This window comes from Penicillium odoratum (assembly GCF_028828045.1).
Source record: "Penicillium odoratum strain IBT 22623 chromosome Unknown utg000006l_segment0_segment0, whole genome shotgun sequence".
In the NCBI taxonomy this organism is placed as follows: domain Eukaryota; kingdom Fungi; phylum Ascomycota; class Eurotiomycetes; order Eurotiales; family Aspergillaceae; genus Penicillium; species Penicillium odoratum.
Genome location: NW_026643148.1, coordinates 98,762 through 119,444, shown reverse-complemented (window position 1 = coordinate 119,444; position 20,683 = coordinate 98,762). Strand labels below are relative to the sequence as shown.

Below are 20,683 nucleotides of genomic sequence, written 5' to 3'. Positions count from 1 at the left end.
ACGATTTTATTACTGTTTTTAGTGCTATTGATGCTGTTATTAATGGCCAATTAGATGAAATCCGCAAAGAAACAGCCGAAATCCAGACTAAAATACCGAAATTCACCATGATTCCGCTTTTTAGCCACCTTCGGTCCCATCTCTCCCCACATGCTTTGCAGAAAATCAATAATCAACGGCAATTAGCCCTAGAAAAGGGGCCAATAGGCATTTGCACCCATTATTTTACTAATTCAATGGGTCTACCCTGTAAGCATATGATCCGTGAGTTATTGAAGGTTAATCAGCCAATAGGACTCGACAAAATTGATCCTTTTTGGGTTACTCGACCACCCACAGCTGAATATCTCTCAATTCTACCACCTCGGGTCTATCTACAGCCAAAAAAGGAGGAAAAAAAGAGAAAAAGATCAGAGGAAATCACGGAAATATCGGATATAAAGAGGCCTAAGGCCCCTAGTAAGTGCTCAGGGTGTGGAGAAATAGGGCATACTATCAGAAGTTGCCCTTTGCGGAGAATTTGATTTACTCCTGTACTTATAATTTGATATCGGACGTTGACTATCACATGACTTTAGTCCGAGGATTCCCGATATCTCTTAATTATGTAAGAGGGTAGCTTATGTAACGTGGTGTGGTAGGTAAAATCCGTGGTGCACGGATCACGACCCGACAGAAAATGTCGGCTCACGTAAACGGACGTATTTTATCGACCAATAGGGTCCGTACTCGATCGTGTAATTGTCTGAATTATTACCCGCCCTCGAACCACGGTTCTTATGTGCGGATCCTGACTAAGGCTAGCATGACAAAGCAGATTACCTAATTTTATGATTCTCCATAACGTGAAGTCCGGTTGCGCGGGCGACCCGGTTGAGCGGGCGACCCCACCAAACTTCGAAAAATCATTAATTTTGAACTACCACTAAAACCATCAAATAACTCAAAATTTTGCTAATAAACACGTGAAGGGCATCCAGGATATGTATGACCTTTTATCCCACAGCCAGAACATGTCACATGCCGCCGAACCGAAGGCATAGAAGGTAAAGTAGGCTCAACAACCGCTCTTGTAGATACCTCCGGCAAATATATATCTTTACCATTATCTTCATCCTCATAACCACATCATCTTTACCACTCTCTAGACCCCCAAAGATACCTTTCTGGGTAGTAAACTTATGTATGGTCTCTCGTTTTTTTGTCTGTTTCTTGTTGGTAGCCTCTAATTGGGTACAGCGATTCTGGAGAAAAATATGGTGGTGGACCACTTTGATAGTCATATCATAGGTCTTCTGAAGCTCTCTTTTTGTTGGTGAAGAGAGGATTGAAGAAGAAGATTCTAGACCTTTTTTGATCCGAGATTGTGATTTTGTGAATTTTGAGAGAGTCCAGAGAGTATTTGGATCACTATCACTGCCGGAAGAGAGTGGTCGCTGTGAGACAATATCGAGAGGAGGAAGGGAATCCAGGCGCACATTTAGCTTTTCCAAGACTTTATTAGCATCAAATGGTGCTAATCCAGTAGCTGAAAAGCTATTTTGTATAGTAGAAGTCTTAAAAGCACCAATTCTCGCATCAGCGATAAGTTCAAGAAAATCTCCCTTATCAATAGAGTTCACTCCATTCCGCATCAAGGTTGAAACCGCTCCTCCATAAAGCCTCTTCAAAACCGAAAAACAGCCCACATCCAAAGGTTGTAAAAGGTGGGAAGCATGAGGAGGCATACAGATTGCGATAATTTGGTTTTCTTCACAAAGTTGGTCAAATTCGGGGGTCAAATGATCCCATGACCATCGAGGACCAGTAGGCAATATTTCCCCACTCTTGGCCCAATATTTGGGATAAAAAGATGTTTCAACCACCATAAACCAATTGTATTAGTAGTCCAGCCATTTTCACTCATAGTGAGACGTGCTCCTTCTTGATTTAAAAGAAGATAAGGGCGTAGATGCTCTGGAAACTTTTTTCCCTTGAAAATGAAGAGTGGAGGCATAATACTTCCAGAAGCTCGAATACACTCGATTATGGTTACCCACTCGCGATTTCCGGCTTGTAAAAGAGCTCTTTTCCCGTGGTATTCTGCAGAAGTGATAATCTTTTGTGTTGCGCCGATACCCATAGCAAAACCACTCTCATCAAAGTTAAAGATATCGTCCGAGACAATACCCCACTTTTCAATTGTTTTTTGCACCAAATCAAACCATGGTTTAATGATTCTAGGGTCTTCTGAAAGGGCTCTCTGATAGTCGTATTTGCGAGAGAATCGAGTAGAGAGATTTGGGCGTCGTTTGATAATTTCAGCAGGCCAATGATTACCCACAGTAGAGGGCGTAGTTTTTCGGGCATAAAGTAGCAGATTAGCCATATCTCGCAACATAGGCAAAGTAAGAGCTGCCCCTCTAGAATCCATATCCAGTAGCCATTTTTCAATCGATCCTTCCTCAATTTCGGTGAAAATAAAGCGATTGTGTCGCTTTTCAGTAGCAGATTCACGCCCATTAATCCGTGCCTTCAAAGTTGAGACAGGGATATCAAAGGATCGTGCAGCAGCCGCAGCAGAGGGATATTTACCATCTTTTATAGCTTTTATAGCTAATAAAAGACGACCCTCCTGCTCTATTAGCTTTTTTTTCTTATCGGAGCGCTCAGGGGGCATTCTTGTTATGGTTGAAGAAGACGTATTAATATGGAAGTGGATTTTTGGTGGGGTCGCTCGCTCAACCGGGTCGCCCGCGCAACCGGACTTCACGTTAGATCCGTGGCCTTGCTGTCTTTATCAACGCTAGTCCTCAACGCCGTGATGCATTTCTAAACCTCCAGACAGAGGAACCAAAGCTTGGTCCGATATAGGATGTACGAACTCGCTGGAACTCAACATTTCTTATGTTAAGACGAGCAAAACGTCTCACATCAACCTTTGACCAATACTGTGTTGAGCATAGTCAACCTTAATTTAAACTCAATTTAGAAGAATAGCGATAGATTAAATATCTTCTTCAGATCACACAGCCATTTTATAAATGGACAACAGGTCTATCAAAGATCAAGGATGTTACAATCTACAACGTCTTTAAGGTATACAACGTGCTATTTAATCACTTTGAGAAGTCTATTCATCAGCTTAGACGGAAGAGGGTGGCCTAGAAGCAAATTATGCTTCAGGCCCTTTATACAGGAAAGGAGAAGTTATCTGTCTATTACAATAAGACAGAGCAAGTCCATGGCCATCTTTTTGCAATTGGAACAATTCTTGCACCGGAGCATAAGCTGGATTTCTTCTTAGAAAAAGACTAGGCTGATAATAACTATGAATGGCGTCAGAAGTATGAAGAATCTCTACGGCGCTATCTTATGAAATATCAACAACAGGTAATCTCTCTACCCCTACCACAGAGAATGACAAATCAACCAGCAAGTCACTTCGGGGCTCTATTCAATGAGGATCAACCTTCGCGTACTCAGCGTCAGAATCAAATAGCTAGCTTTGAAAGTGAGCCTACTAAGTATCTAAATGCTAGTATTAGTCCCCTTTACTATATCAAAAGCTTGAATCTAATAGGAGATATAGGGCGACAGAGAGATATCGATCCATGCGACTATTGGCGCTCTTACCAACATCAATTTCCAACACTTACTAGGTCAGCACGGGATGTATTCTCTATTCCCGCCACAGGTGCTGGTGTCGAACGTCTATTCAACTCTGCCCGTGATATCTGCCATTATCGACGTGGCTCTCTTCAGTCCTCGACTATTCAAGACCTGATGATGTTCCGCTGCATCTCGAACTTTGAGGTTGATCAAGATGAATTTACCTCAAGCGATAGAGTCTATACTCGGGAAGAACGACAGGCAATTGAAGAGAATCGAGAGGCAGGGCTTCTATTAGAAAACCTAGATGTCATTAGTGATGATGAAGAGCCGACTAGTGGGACACAGTTCATTATTCAGGTCCTAAGTCAACACGCACTTGGAAAGCGACGGAAGAGTATTGCATCTATATCCGATATTGATGATGGTAATGATGATAATAATGATGATGATGATGATGATGGGATCCTATTACTACTAATGCAGGAAGAGATCAGTACACAGACACGTATGGCAACAAGGAACCAGGGCTAAAAGCGACCACGGAGAGAGGATGATGATTTTGTGTTATATTAGTTATATAGTAATATTTTGATTACCGATCCAACTTTAGAATTCTCAGAATTAGCTATTGAAAGTGGAAAACAATAAATTACCACAAAAAACTGCATAATTAATGAAGGACCTTTTCGAGTAGATGTTTGCACTGTTTACAGTCCCATGGGAATTCCCATAACTCCCATGGGAATTCCCATAGGGGTCTTGTCCCACCAGACCCACTCCCATGGGACAAAATTTAGTCCCATGGTGGGAGTCCCATGGGAAATGTCAAGGTCTAGTAATCCGACGCGGGTTTAACGTCCATGGAGGCGCGCGTATAACGTTGTATATGGGATATTATATATAAGTGAAGCTTGACGGATTGATAATATTCCTGGCTCTTTGATAGCCTGGATTGCAAGTAAGATACAGCCCTCTTGTTCTGTCAAATTCTGACGATTTTGAGAGCGAATTGGTGGCATGGTGGGTGGTTGAAGAAGAACGGACTAATTAATTGACGTGTTTTGGTCGGGTTGATCCGCCCGACCGGGTTAACCGGTCGCTTGTGAATTACGTTATGGTATGCCACGAATTTAGATTTAGAAACTCTTACCAGAGTCTGCCAAGGTTGCTATATGGAGTACACGAATTTTCCCTGCCCCACCAGAGCGCATCAATTCCCGAGGTCCCAGCCAGACGCGTGTGGTGGGTCAGGAAGAGACTGCGTTCAATATTGGGCTCTCGCAACCCCCCCAAGCTATTTATTTCAAATTTTAACTAATCACCAATCGGAGGTCACCGCGACGAATTGAGTATACAATCGCTCGAAAAGTCTGACCAAAATGTCAAGTCTTACGAAAATTTCCCTTATAAGTCTGCCAATCGAACTTGTGAATAGAACTTGCAGCTATCTGGAGCAACCGGACTGGGCCGCACTCAGATTATCTTGTCGCTCCCTGTACGCAAAATCCTCGGATGCTTTCGCAGATCGCTATTTCAAAAGCATTTGCTTCATTGCCACCAGCGAAGGTATTCGACAACTAGAAGAGTTGGCACAAAGTGAAACTGTCCGAGTCCGAGTCCGACAGTTATGGATGATTCCGACCGTCTTCGAAGGTCGTCATGGGCGGAGCCTTGCCGAGTTCAGGGGGTCTCCATATGGAAGAACCACTGGTGTTGTTAAGAAACCACTGGGTCGCAATAGGCACATTAGCGATAGGCGGAATGATGATGCGTTACTTGATGCTGCGTTACTTCCTCATTATGCAATCTATCAAGCCATAGAAGCCGATCATCTAGCTCTGCTTGAATCAAACACCCTTAGCTCTAGGCTTCACACGTGCTTTGCTTCGTTCAGAAACCTTGAGTCCGTTGGATTAAAGCATTATGCGACGGACTTTTTACTTGATCGACGGCAAGCAGATTTCCGATATCTTGGATTGCCAGAGTTAAGGCATCAAGTTGAATACGTGTCTCGCCATAAAGGCATGGATTTTCTTCAATTGCACCAGGTAGCCAAGGTCAACTCTCTGGTCTTATCAAAGGTTTTGCTAGGCCTTAATGAATCCAGTCAAAAGATTAGAGCCTTAAACACATGCAGTCCCGACTTCTGCGGCTCTACTTCTCCTAATATTCTTCTCACGGAAGAGCAATACAACTCTGTTCTTCTCAAGCTTGGAAACCTGGAACATCTTCATATGTGTATCTGTTATGACGAGGACGACCTAGATTGTCATCCGAATTCAGACACCTATATTGATCTTTTTATTTCCGTTGCACCCCAACTGAGAACTCTCGTTTTCTCACAATGGTATCGAGGTCCACGCGAGATGGGAGAACAGTTTTCAGAGCTCTCCCAGAACATCAGGTTCACTCGACTAAAAGAGCTTCATCTCCACTGGATTGAAATTGGATTTGAGTCATTCAAATTATTCCTTAACACCACCAAAGGAACTCTAGATTCTCTCTCACTCGAGCTGGTAACTCTGAAAACCAATACTGCCCTGTCCACTAATTCAGAGCCGAGTTGTTGGGAGCAGATATGGGAATTCCTTGGAGCGGAGTTGTCACTGAAAAGTTTTTACATGGGAAACATTGCCTATCAGAGACGGAAGGTGATGATTCAAGGACCTGACGAGTTGGTTGAACCGACATACTCTGTTACTTTCAATGCATATGTAACCGACATTTGTTTCAATGATTGGATCCGGCAGCTCAAGCCAATTTTGTTACGAAGTTTCGATATATCAACACGAAGCTATCCAGGTTTGCAGCTCACTAAGCCCCCAAAGCCACGGCCTTGTTTTAATATCAATTTTTAGACTTGCTTCAGTCGAGGAAACCTCGATCAAACGATCCACCAGCTTCTGGCCATCAAATACACGAGAGACACCCCAAACCCCTAGGATTGGGACCGACGAATATTAGGTCCCTGATGACCTGTTACCCAAGGAGACTACGACATACGTGAGCCGCTTTCACATATTCAAATGATAATTACATCAAGTTTAGAGCTGAGGTTGGGGTTGTGGTTGGAAACGCTCATTATTCACAATCGGAAAACCTCAAAGACCAATATGACGATAGTAAAAGGGGCGGTTCCATGAAATTGGTAGCTCATAATTAGAAGAATCAAACCACAGACCTGCGTTGAATAGCGAGGGTTTATGCTATGTATCACCGCATATGTGGGAGTCCCCTTAAACCGGTCTGTGTCTGGCCAGCCTAGCACCGGGCCCGTAATAACGAAGGCGAATAACCCAACATTGAAACCTTTATACTAGTACTATATTTTCCTGTCAATTTGGCTGTTGAAACTCCTCCCAAGTATTTCAGGCCCATCCAATGATGCCAATGATGCTACTTCTGAGTAATAGTAAATTATGCAATGTATGACCGTGGATTTCGATACATCTAGATACACGATACTAGCCAAATACATCCATTATGATATTAATTGATGGATACGTATTATGGCATTTTCAGTTTGTCCCCGGGGAGATAACAACTTGAACCATATGAGAAAAATTGGAGCTTATCCAAGACATAACCATTATACGGCTCGGATCTAAGAGGCCCTGTTTCTGCCTTTCTTTTCAAAGCAAGATATAAGGAACTTTGGAATGCTCATAGCGAGATTTATCATAACTCTACCGCGTGGATCAAAACATGAAATCCGCTGGATCCACGCAGGACCCTGTCGACCAGTCGCATTGGGATATGTATGCACCTAGAGGAGTTTGTATTAGGAGACTGATCGGCTTTTCAACGAGATATTCTAAGTTGAGCAATTCTGATTTCACTCACCCATGGCCCAATATTTAAAGGTGTCTTAAGAAAAGAGTTAGTCTAATTTCATGAATCTTCATAGTGGAGAATCTTACCAGCATTTTTCAATGACTTGAGTTCGGCGGCATCATCCTCACTGTTACCTTCCTAGACCTCATTAAAAACGTTTTGAGGGCCGGTACCCCCGGCCCTCAGCCCGACCCGCACCAGTTGGAGGGCCGGTACTACCGGCCCTCGGCGGACCCTCAGCCCTCAGAGGGCCGCCCTCGAGCGGCCCTCATCCGCCCGCATTTACATAAAAAAAGTTGACCTTTCCTAATTTAGACGCATAATATTGCTCAGTCATCCTAATAGATTACTGTTTTTTAACACTGTTCTGGTTTCCATCTTTCATTTCTACTTTATTTCCTTATTATTATTGAGAAATTTTAAGAAATCAAGTAGTATTATAGTATATAATGATAGGTAATATAGATATATTCACTTTTAGCCTACTATTATGAAGATAGGGTTGGTAATTTTGAATGTTGCGAAGTCTACAAGTTGAAGTTGTAGAAATATATATTTGCACTTAGGGTATATAGTGTATCCTCCATAGGAACTTAGTAATACTCTCTTTAAATCTCGAATGCCAGTATTTATGATTAAAAATTGAATCAAAAGGTGAAATTACGATAACTACTTGATATATTGCTAGTAATTACTATTAAATTATATATGGTATAATAGTAAAGTGTTAGAAATTATGATTTGGTAGAAGAGTTTGTGGAAGATTTTTGGGGGGGGGGGCATCACGACTACCCATTTTTTGAGGGCGGATTATTGAACTGAGGGCCGCCCGCATATTTCGAGGGCTTTTCGAGGGCTTTTCGAGGGCGGCCCTCAACTAGCGCTCAAATTCTGACCAATAGGGGAAGGTAGTAGTAGAAAAAGTGGGTCATAGTATGATAGATCATACTATGTTGTTGCATGTGTATCTCAGTTGTATTGTTGTGGAGTTCTGTGGGTCACGACCCAATACTATAGATACAGGTCTAACCCTAATGCATGAGTAGTGCGTATCAGGGTGACAGGACAATACCATAAATACAGGTGCTCCAACACCCCCCAGACCCAAAACTAAGCTAGTCCTAAACGGGATGCCAGCGCTGCTCAGGTCACATGATATGACCCAGGGACACCGACAGATTGGAACGGAACCCGTTATCTCTCTGGCCAGTGGAGCTTCCGAATAATTCATCAGAGTGTGGGCCTGCTGATACCCTTGAGCGCTGCAGAATTGTGGGAGTAATTTGAGGGGAGGGGCGGTAATAAATCGGGATGTTGGTTCGGCTGTTGATCATGTTTTCGGGGTCTTCCGCATTTCCTCCGAATTCCACAGTTGTGTCTTACACATTGGTAAAGTCCAGGTTCCTCCTCTACGGAGTACCCACACTCTACGCAGATGATAATGTGGTAGTCATCAACGGAAATTTGAACGCTGTTTGGCTGCCACATCAAATAAGCCTTACATTGGATACGTGAAAAGTCCGACAATTGAAATAGTCAGTGCTCAGCCTCATCTTCAACATCCTCCGACATTTCTGGAGTCAAATACACACAAGTTTTGCCAATATTGGCCAATACTGGAGGGGCCTGCTTTGAAGCTTGGCACGCCGACCCGCATCGAGTTGACCAATTCCTACCTCGTCGACATCATGTCAGAAAAAGTCCATGATCGGCTTTCTAAGCTTCCCAATGAACTCTTGGTCCTGATCTTTCAACAATCTACTAATTTCAGTTCGGTATGGAGCCTCATGCATACATCCTCCTACCTAGCGTCAGTGTTTAACGACCATGCCTGTCTAATCGTCAATGCTGTTTTGAACACTAAGGTTCCGTCCCAGTCCCGGGCTCTCATACAGGGCGTTTTGACACTGCACAAAGGCACGTTCCTAAGCCGTACCCCGGAAGATGAGCTTTATTATTTCGATTGGTCTGAGGTCCCGCTGCTGCCCAGCGTGTCCGCAACATCGTCAGACATGAGATGGCTTGTTAGGCTAGCCCACCATGTTCATAATCATGCTCATTTGTACATCGAAGTCTGCATGCAAAGATGTTTGCAAAGCAGACTGGGAGACCGAAATTATTCCGAGGGATTCAAAATCCCAACATGGACCGAGGAGCAACGTGGCCTTCTGGGATTTTGGCGGCTCATCTTTGTCAACCAGCTCCGTGAAGAGTCACAGAAAGGCTCGCTCAGATGGCCACCTCAAACCATAGACTCTTTGAAGGGCGGAATGCGGCGTTATGGACGGTCCTCTCTTTTTTGCACAATGCAAACAACAATGGCGCTAGATTATCTGACAGGTTATTACTCGGCTCCAAAATCTCAGCTACCTTCGATAAATTCAATGGTCCTCAGATTACCGCCTGTTCCGGCGCAACGAGAATTCGGCTGGCACTGTCAACCTCTGCCTACATGGCAGGCGATCTCCCAGGGACAGGAGCCCGATGAAATTCTTCGTATGCAAATTAAAACTACCAACACACCATTCGATGCCGAATCCGATCAGCTAGCACCACGACTGGGTAACCAACTGGAATCCCCACTAGTTGTTTCAGAAGAAGAGCCGGCAGAAGAGCTAGAAGAGGAGCCAGCAGACGAGACAAACGACGAAACCGAAGAAAAGTGTGGTCAGAGCAACCAGGTGGCCAATCAAGAAGCTAGACGAGATGCCAATCAGGGACGAGTTGAACAGTCCGACGGGAATCTCGACCCTCGGACCCCGAGATATTATTTTGGCCCACCTTCCTCGTCCAGCGAATCGTCTGATGATGTCGATCTCTTGCCCGATGAAGATGAGGAAGGTCGAAGTGACGAGGATGAGCATAGCGATGACGATGAAAGAAGCAGTAGGCGTGGCGCATATAGTTGTATCCTTCGCGACGTTTCGGATACCGATAGCCAGGATTACGAATATCCTGGAAGATTGGAAGTACGAAACCGTCCAGTCAGCCAGTATGTGGCACGCCCTGTTCGGGACTTTGGCCCAAATTCAACGGTAGAAGAATGTCTGGACCTGGAAAGGTGGCCGCTTGGCCTCCAGTTTTGGGACAGCATGATACTCAATCCGGAAGGAGGACCTGGAAAGTATATGCGCTTCGATGCTTATGCTCGGTATGGCTTTTTACTATGGGAAGAATGGCGGATGATTGAATTTGGGTTGTGGTCGAACAAGCCTATTGAAGATATGTCTGTTTACTATCATAGGTGGTTTCGATTCCTTTCTCCAGAGGATATGTCTTTTCATTCAAAATTCCGATATTCATGGGACGACGACTGGCTATAGAATTGATTGACATGCGAAGTTCCTTATCCAAATACTGTAATGGAGTACGCGTCGTTGGTGCTGGCAATGTCTGTCTGCGAGCCAAAAACCACCGGGACAGGTTGTTGGGTAGTGGTAAACAAGAAAGGAGAACCTAGGGGTGGCTTATGGAAGGAAAGACGGTCTGAGTTGCTATCTCTGCACGACTGGGCTTATGAACATCACATATGCTTAATCACTACACATCGCTATTCCCCACTAAAATACATATATCCACATAGTATGTTCCAGCTTTGGCTTCCCAGATCAGATTTGAACTGCATTGAAATCTGGGATTTCTTTGGTATTGGAGGCACTGGAAGATCTTTTCAGTCTTCATAGGTGGCATAACCAGTATAGAACTCTACTGGGTAGTCCTTGGCCCCAGCTGTGACGGATAGAGTGTAGTCATAGGCAACCCTGGAACGATACATTAGCGAGAGAAAGAAGGAAGACAGAGCGATTCAATACTGACGCCTGCATAGCATAGTTTTCTGGGTTCGACATGGCTTGTGACTTCACGAAGTAAGTTCCATCACGGCGCGCGGCGTTTCCCGTCATCCTGCGGAATACGTATTCCTCCTTACCAGAAGGGTGCAGGTCTTCACCCCAGTATAAATGAAACAATTCGTGATAAAGAGTGCGGCCTGCAGGCATGACGTCTCTGATTCTTGTGTTATCATCTGGGGCTTGGCCAAACTTCTCGTTGTAACTGCTTGCGAATGCGGAAACACTCGTCTCATGCAACTTAACCTCAGTAAACGACTTAGGACAAAGCACAATGAGACTTATGGAGCCTTGGTTCATGGTATATCCCAAGGCGTCTGCTTCGTCGCACCCATTTTTGGTTGGATCATCAGAATATTTTACGTTGAAAATATAAGCGCCAATGCCTGCACTCCAATACTGAGTGAAAACTCCACGATTAGTACAAGAATTCAATTTTGGAATAGCGGGTTTCATACAGGATAGATTTTGCTTTCCTTGACGTTCCAATCCTTTGCAATCTTCTTTCGTGCTTTCACCATCTTTGAGCTGTCCTTGATACGGATAATCGCGCCATCTCCGTCGACCATATCGGTTCCGTCTTTGTCCTTCATCTGGCTGCTCATGTCCTGGCGAATCACCCACGAGTCACCACAAAACAAATAAGGCTTTTTCTTGTTCTGGCCGTTGTTGACGTTCCCGCCTGACTCCAGCCAAGTTTTCACCCCGTCGGCTCTTCCTATGACCTATTAACTTGAAGACTCGCGGTTGGTAAAAATTCTGGAATCTGAATAGAATTACCTTTGACGGTTTCGAACTCAGAGTCGGATGGTTTGAGAAACATAACATCCACCAATCGCTTTGCCGCTTCATGCGTATTCGCAACGGTGTCTTGGTAGTCACTCATTGCTTTAGACCCCTGTGTAGCCAGCGTGTAGGCGTCATCGGCAATAGAATTCAGGGTGTCCTCTCCAATTGTAGCGCAGCCACCAAAGTCGTCCGTCTCGACGGTGTAGCGAAACAAATTCGAGAGTGTTTGTCGATCAGCCTCCACAAGGTTTACCAAGGCAGCAAACAGCAGACCTGGAACAAGCATCAGCCTGATTGACCGCATGCTGACAGTTGGAAATCAATAAATGGCTTTGGCTGCTATCAAGTAACTCGGAAGCAGGTTCCATATAAGTGAAATAGGTTGTTTCTTTCACTAGTGTAGAGTCTGGCCCGGCTGAGATGCACGAATCCTTGCTTTTCCTGAACTCTTCCGACTTAGCAAGTTCTAATGTCTGGAAGAATCACCAAACACTCTTATCTCGCTGTTTATGTGATTGAAAACTTCGTTATTTGGAATAGCATAGTGCTCGGTTCAAGCCCCTATCGCGACGAAACCTCTATTAACTGATACTTCGTATTTGCGCATGACCCACAACTAATTTAGACCAAGAGGCAGACCGGAAGATAGATGCCGGGTACGCCTGCTCGAGGCACTAAAGGGAACTAGTTTGATTATTCTGCCCAGTGTGCAGACTCCATTTGGAAGGTTGAGTGTACCTGCTTGGGGCCGACATAAGCTGCCCCGCTTAGGGGCCTCTGGACTAAGGGAGAAGAGCCAATGCCCTTAGCAGATAAATCCACGCCGTACAGTCTGGCCATTGGCTTATTTTCATTACCACGAAATAGCCTAGATTGCAATATCATCACGTTTCACCTCGAAATAGCGAATACCGACCTGTGTGGGGATTCTTTTAGTCTGATAGTGGGGGCCATATTGGATGCAACATTGCAATCTAGAGAAACTGACCCACTTTGACTTATTTTGTGAGACTCTGTTAGGATGTCGGTGATACTTTTTTTTAGTCCGTGTCCGAAAGCACTAAAGCGTACGCAGGGAGATAGACGGTGTTGATTTCAGGTGAAAGCACTGTTAAGAGAAGTCATAGATTGAGCCGAATCTCCGAATTTCTAGATAAAGTTGACCAAACGGAGAAAATCCGGCAAAAATATCGGGGTTTGAGAGTGCATTTTTGAAAACTAGAAAAACTTGCTAGTAAGTTTGCAAGTAGGTGTGGAACTAGTCTTGCCACCAGTACGAAGTGGTAGGTCTCAGTACTAGTGCATTTTTCAAATCGTCGATTCAGCCCCCGGGGCCTAGTGATTACACTAAGGCGAGCAGCTAGCTAGTGACTCGCTAATACTATGGCTCCACCATAATTTCAACGGACTCTACGGTCCGTGTTTGTCATCAAATCTCCGGAGCGTTGTACTGCCGACAATAAAGATGCGTACTTGGTGACACTTTTAGAAAAATTGTGCGTCCATGCCGAACAAAACTGGGCAGGATTGAAGTCTTTTCTTGCTGCTACCATTCCAAAAAACAGCATCTTTAGATGAGATAGCGCAGCTATGTTGATCCAAAATTTTGGGTTCTCAAGCTTTCTTTGGCTCTTTTTGCAAGGGATAGCTCATGTGGACGCCAGCCATAGCCATGGTCATGATAGATTCCATCACCATGTAGTACGTGGCGATTCAAATCACTCACATTCTACTCAACGAACAATTTCCACCAACCGACGCGATACTCCAGTTTTGGTTGGTGATAAGCCTCCACTTCCATTGGGGACGCCTCATGTAAGTCAATACCCATATAGTCACTTCACAATCGAAGTTCTAACAAGAATAGCCGGCCCCTGCATACATGAAGGATAATGTCAACAACTTCTTTGGCAGTGCTCCTGATCACGGGTCATTGAGTGGTCCCGTGTTGGGTCCGATGAATGCATCAATGATCACTGATATGCACGGATCTGTTCACTCACGAAGCTCCAGTGATAGCTATTGGCTTGCTAGCCTTGGTAGCAATGGTCAGGTACGTAATGATGCTTATTCCTTTTGTAGACCTATAGGAATCAGTTGTTAACCATACTTCTCACAGATGCCACATGCTCCTTCTGGATACCAATTCTTCCGTAACGTCAAGGATTTTGGTGCTATCGGTGATGGAAGTACGGATGATACAGCAGCAATTAATCGCGCTGTAACTGCTCTTAGCTCCTCAGACCATTCTACGGCTCGCTGTGGCGAGGACTGTGGCTCAACTTCGACTTTGGGTGCTGTGGTATATTTCCCTGAGGGTACCTATCTCATCACCACCCCGATTATTCAATATTACTACACCCAGTTTGTTGGTGATCCTTCGAACAAGCCTACCATCAAAGGCGCCGAAAATTTCACCGGCATTGCTTTGGTCGACTCTGACTTTTATATACCCGGAGCCAATGGAGACGAATGGTACATCAATCAGAGCAATTTCTATAGACAGATTCGGAATTTTGTCTTCGATATGACTGCCATGAACTGGACCAATACTGATAATAATCAAACATACGTTCCTGCTGGAGTTCATTGGCAAGTCGGACAGGCCACTTCCATCACCGACTGCGATTTCGAGATGTCTGTTTCCAGTGCAGACCAGTCAGCAACAGCTGTGGGAATATACATGGAGAATGGTAGTGGTGGAATGGTATCCGATTTGACATTTACAGGCGGGTAAGCAAGACAATGACCCAAGATTGAATCGAGCTATCTCTAACAAGATGAAATCCAGGAACATTGGTTTTCTAGCAGAAACTCAGCAATTCACGGCCATCAATTTGAAATTTACTTCATGTTTGACAGCCATCAAGTCCATCTGGAATTGGGGCTTCACATGGAAAAACATCCATGTTGTATCGTGCTACATTGCTATCGATGCCACCGAGTACTCCGGTGTTGGAGACCAAGGAACTGGCTCTATTGCTGTGATAGACTCTCATTTTGATGGCGTTCCATACGCAATCACCATTGCACAAACAAAAGATGAGCAGCCCAGCGTCGTGCTTGATAATTTGCTAGTGGAGAACTCTGCTTCTGTGGTCCTAATCTCTGGTGGTGACACACTACTAGCCGGCAGTACCGATGCCCTCTACTTTGACTCCTGGGTCAGTGGCTATCAGTTCCTTCCTGATGGTTCAGGAGAAAAGAGGACTGGATTCGTGGATCCAGCTCCGAACAAGCCCTCACAACTCCTGGACAGCTCGGGTGCCTATTACCGGCGAGCGAAGCCACAATACGAGTCCGATACTCCTGTTGTGGCGACTGACAATGGCATCTCAAATGATGGAACTGGCGATCAATCCTCTGCAATCAATAGTCTTCTGTCAGATAACATCGGGTCTGTCATCTTTTTCCCCGCTGGTATCTATCAAGTGGAAAGCTCAATCAAGATTCCCGTTGGAAGCAAGATCGTTGGCTCCGCATGGAGTCAGATCATGGGTACCGGGTCCAACTTTGAGGATGAGAGCAATCCTACGGTTGTGGTGCAAGTTGGAGAGAAGGGCGACCAAGGGGTTGTCGAGATCTCTGACATGCTTTTCACGGTGAAAGGAGCCACAGCAGGTGCGATTCTCATGGAATGGAATATACACGAAGGTGAACAAGGAAGCGGTAAGTACAACATTATATTCTCCCTAAGATATTCCTAGCCTGCGTATCTGACGAGATATAGCGGCTATGTGGGACAGTCATTTCCGCGTGGGAGGTACCACCGGCTCCGATCTTGGATTGTCTGAATGCCCGGCAGGAGGGGATGCAAGCGACAAAGACTGCATGGCAGCATTCCTCATGTTACACCTCACCAGCGAAGCATCTGGGTACTTTGAAAACGTTTGGGCTTGGGTAGCTGATCACGATATCGACAGCGATCTCAATGCCGGCGCAACGGAGAGTACTTCAGGTATTCCTCAGAACGTTCAGACAGATATTTCAATTTACTGCGGTCGTGGCATTCTCATCGAGTCTCAAGGACCTACCTGGTTCTATGGTACAGCGAGCGAGCATGCCCAGATGTACCAGTACCAGTTGCAGAACGCGGCAAATGTGTACATGGGTCACATGCAGACAGAGACTCCTTATTACCAGCCCAAGCCCAATGCTTTGAGCCCATATAAGCCTGGGGGTCTCTCATCTGATCCGACTTATGATGATTGTTCGGACGATCTTTGCAGGGGGGCGTGGGCGCTTCGCGTGCTCAATTCTAGTGATGTGTTTATCTACTCTGCTGGATTCTATTCTTTCTTCCAGAATTACGACGAGGGATGCATTGACGAAGAGGAGTGCCAACAGTCCTTGATTCAAACAAATTTCGCAAACAACTTGTGGATGTACAATATTTTCACCAAAGGAAATGTGGAAATCGTGTCCCCTGAAGGAAACCTGCCTTCATTGCGCTTCAATTCAACCACACGAAATGGTTTTACCAGTGAAATTGCTGCATGGCTGGCACTCTCGAGTGATGGCGAAGATATTGGATCAAGTGGCAATGACTCCGGCATTGTTTACATTGATCCATCGCTTTGGGATGAGCCGAATAACGATACAAACGTTTCGTGCAACGAACCCTGCACGTACGTCCTGCCTCCACAGACGCTCCCAACGCCAGGCACTTGGGTCTACCCTTCTGTCATCACACAAATTGGAGTTGGTATCGAGGTTCCCACGAACATAGTGTACTTCGGAAGCACCATCAACACCACCACGTACGTTACGACCACGACTTCTACTACCATTTCCGTGCCTGATTACCATGGCTCCGTGATATCATACTGGAACGTGGTCATCCCGTCTGGCGTGGGCTCTTCCGTCTTCTCCCCAACCCCCAGCATCATTCAAACAGCCTTCAACATCACCTGGCCTTCTTTCGAACAGAATGGAACAACCTACCCCGGGACCGTCGTTCCATTTTACCCACCACCTTGGAACTCGGTGATCCCTACACAGACTCCTTCCCCTGGACAAAGCGTGAGTCCAACAAGCTCTTCTTCAGAAACAAATACTGGGGCAACGAAGACAACTTCTAGTGGTTCTTCCAAGACTACAGGGGGTGGGGACGATGATGATAACCATGGTGGACATCGCTCAATTACGCATCACCATGGACCATCAAAACCGACGTGTACAAATCGCGCGCTGTGCGGAATCTCATGCACCGAGGGGATTGGAGGTCTCCTACACAATATTTTCCATGTTTGCGAACCATGTTTCACGGGCTGCGGTGGTTCTGATTGTAAACAAACCTTCATCCTTGATACGGCCTAACGCTAACCTTTCATAGCACCAAACCAGGACCCCAATGATCCTAATGGCCCTGATCCCGATACGGATCCAAATTATCCTTCATCAACTCAGACTGAGTGCTCGACAAGCACATACAGCTCGTGCAGCACCGTCTGTATCACAGCGAGCTCGACCAGCTCATGCTCTTCCACATGCAAAGGTAGGATAGATCAACTGCTCACCAGTTTTATATGCCCATCCTAACTCGCCTTTTTTTTTAGATGTTGTGGGCTGTGATACGACCGGCGCCTCTACCCTTGATGGCTATACGCTAGCACCGATAATAACGGGAACTGTGGAGATCTGGACCGACGTCGCAGACGACGCAGCGACGGATGAAGCCGCGGACTGGACAGCTGCTGAATCTATTTACAATATGGAGACTCCCACGGTTAGCTCCACTATCAGCACCATCACCGAGGTTATTCTGGGGACTGGTACCGCTACCGAAACAGTCACCGATGTTGTTGGCTGGGTGTCAGTTGCTGCCGCGTCGCGATACGGATACCGCGGACTTATTCAGACGGACTATAATCTCAACTTTGCCCAGCCTTCCACCACACAGAATGCCTGTGAAGCAGGTTACTGGTACAATTATGGTGTTGGCAGCCCTAAGCCAAAGGCGTGGACAGATACTCCAGAAAGCGTCAGCTTCTATTCGGTCCTCACGGTTTACGACGACAAGTATTCGAATTGCTTTTATACGAACGCAGCAGCTCCGAGTGCCGGAGATGGCGGCACGTTGTCTTGCGATGGACTATCATTGAGCTGCTTTGTGGCGGCGACCCAGTCAGTGCTTGGGTGTAATGCGGATGCACTCATTACATGGGACACGAAGGTCAAGCCGCTCATTGGATGTCCTGTTACATCGACACCGACCACGCAATATCCCGCAGTCACCTCGCGCAGCACAGAGACTATCGTGACCACGATAGTGCATACGTCTTACTGAACGGGGCTTACATACCATCTGTAATACGACTTTAATAAAAGGTAGATTTAATTGTGATTCTATCTATTTGTGACTTTCGAAAAGCTGTGAAATCGATTTTACTTTGAGTCTTTATTCACACTAGAGTTCGGACGCGTTCCGCGTGGATCGTCCCCGAGCTCCACAATTCACCTTAAACCGAATTAGAAATGTCAAGAAATTTCTCGAAAAAGTCGCTAAAAGTATTAACATAGCTCAATGAACTGGTTTAGATTAGGCTAGATATTAACGAAGATCATGCCGACTTCATAAAGGAAGTAGTTTTATTGGGGTTGCCTCACAATGCCTGTTAGACCTCGCCAAAACCCGCCCACCACCCACGAAAACCCAACCCACGGGCTGGGTTGGGTCTGCGTGGGTGGGTCGGGTCTTAGTCAGCATACCCGTGGGCGGGTTGTCTTCTAGGAAACCCGACCCAAGACCCAAATGGGTACCCTGCATAACCCAAAAAAGCAAAAAATAGTTGACATATTATTTTGCACTAAATTGTGCAGTAATTTTGGATTACGTGGTGGTGTAGCCACTGTCTGAGTATCTTAATCTATAGCGCGGAGATTGGGAACAAATATTATAGACAAAGGGAATGAGATTGGATGAGATTGGCGCATGAAGACTAGTATAGCTCGTACCCATGCAGTCGACTCGAGGGCATCGTTACCCTACCAGAGGATCTCTTTTAACTTCTATCGCCCAATTGTGTTATTGGAGGTGGAAGCAAATCAGCTTCATCGGCTTCAATTAATTCTCCCTCTGCCTGTTAAGACCAGGGTCTTAGGGGGTTGGATGGATGGGAGTGATAACACGGCACAGCGTACTCCTGTACTGCTGCTGTCTGGATTGATGGTAATATAATCACTGGAGAGCTGTTATGCAGCTCTCCCGCCGTGCTACTTCTGTTGTGCGGCTTAGCTAAGCGGATCACCGGCATACCGGGTCAACCCTTCTCCGGCCCAACTCCGTTAGGGCCCTTCGCATGTAGAAGTATACTCCTCTGCCTATACTCTTGGGTTCTGGCCCCTCTCGTATAGGTCTTCCTAGACGTGTCGTAACACTGCCACCTTATTTACGTCTCCATCTATATGGTTCGTCTGGTTGTGCATTGAAGGCCGGTTAGCCTCTACCAGTATACTTTTAACTTGGTATGAGGCCTCGATCTCCAAATTGCCTTCGACGTCTTCACTTTCTTCGACCTCCTCCTCGTCGCTGATCGGCTTAGCATTCTCTTTATTTCCTTTTAATGCTTTATCCTCTTCAATTATCTCTTAACCCTCGATCTCCGTCGACTTTTCTAGGCGAGCTAACTGCTCTCCCTCTAGTGTAAATTTCTCTGAGCACATATATATCATCAAGTCTTGAATAGTTACTTCATGAAGAGATCCTCGACGATAATGATAGATGTCTCGCGCACTGTTGAAAAGCCTTTCAACCCCCGCGCCGGTGGCCGGAACCGAAAGTAAGTCGCGTGCCAGCCGAGAAAGCATAGGGATATCACGCTCATGTTCTCTCTAATAGAGCCGTGGTAGCACGGGAACATTTGCTATAGAAATCAGTTAGTAGTCTAAATGTAGCATACCAGTTACCCGTACCTTCTCGGAGGTACCGATCCACCTCGTCATGCTCTAGCGAGGGGTCCCGCGGCGGGCGGTAGAGGGCGTCCAAGACGGTCTCGGTCGGGCTGCACGTATCAGCCATCAGCACGACCAAACCAAAATCCTCCAGCGAACACCGAACTTACCAGATGCAGCATGAGGTACCTCGTCCTGTGCCGCGCTTTCCCAGCCACTCCTCCGTACACGCCAGGTGCGATAACCCTCGGCACTTGACGCACCGCAACACCACGCGTTCATTGACTTGATCGCCCTCCTCGTCCAAACAGAACATGCAGTGGATGTTGTCGACTTTGTCACTGAAAGTGACGCTCTGAATTGTCAAGTCTTGCACCCCTGCCCATATATTTGTGAAGAATGGAAGGATCGCTGGCTGGACTGGCGACACGCGCCATGGAACATCGTTTGCTCGCAGCATCGCAGTCGTGATATAGGGAGCAACCCATGAATGGCCGTGAGTGGATATATCATGGTCACTGAGGACGCTGGGAGGCGAAGACTCACGATTACCAAGTCGATCTCGGTGCCATCGCGTGCAGAGAAAGCAGTCTTCAATTGTGCAGAGTGAAGACTGCAGTCCGGCCAGATCAAATGTGTTCTTCGGAATTTCGGTCATTCCGACGGCCTTTGGCGGTATTTTTGGTATTCATTGGATGCTTGAGGCTGTTTCCTGTCGTGTGGGC

The 20,683-nt window shown here is 45.9% G+C and overlaps 3 protein-coding genes across 3 annotated transcripts; 2 read left to right on the top strand and 1 right to left on the bottom strand.

Moving 5' to 3' along the window:
• Window positions 1-9,116: 9,116 nt before the first annotated feature.
• Window positions 9,117-10,751, top strand: N7520_008495 (uncharacterized protein; the record flags this gene model as incomplete). Its single annotated transcript, XM_057142429.1, has 1 exon — window positions 9,117-10,751. The coding sequence occupies one exon, from the start codon at window positions 9,117-9,119 to the stop codon at window positions 10,749-10,751; it is 1,635 nt and encodes a 544-aa protein (XP_056991717.1).
• A 347-nt stretch (window positions 10,752-11,098) lies between these two features.
• Window positions 11,099-12,369, bottom strand: N7520_008494 (uncharacterized protein; the record flags this gene model as incomplete). The annotated part of the gene is made up of 4 exons (XM_057142428.1): window positions 11,099-11,189; window positions 11,245-11,675; window positions 11,735-11,994; window positions 12,057-12,369. 4 exons carry the CDS (start codon window positions 12,367-12,369, stop codon window positions 11,099-11,101), a joined length of 1,095 nt encoding a protein of 364 aa, XP_056991716.1.
• Window positions 12,370-13,947: 1,578 nt separating this feature from the next.
• Window positions 13,948-18,354, top strand: N7520_008493 (glycoside hydrolase family 55 protein; the record flags this gene model as incomplete). The annotated part of the gene is made up of 6 exons (XM_057142427.1): window positions 13,948-14,118; window positions 14,185-14,798; window positions 14,857-15,734; window positions 15,796-17,352; window positions 17,401-17,562; window positions 17,624-18,354. The coding sequence occupies 6 exons, from the start codon at window positions 13,948-13,950 to the stop codon at window positions 18,352-18,354; spliced, it is 4,113 nt and encodes a 1,370-aa protein (XP_056991715.1).
• Window positions 18,355-20,683: the final 2,329 nt, after the last annotated feature.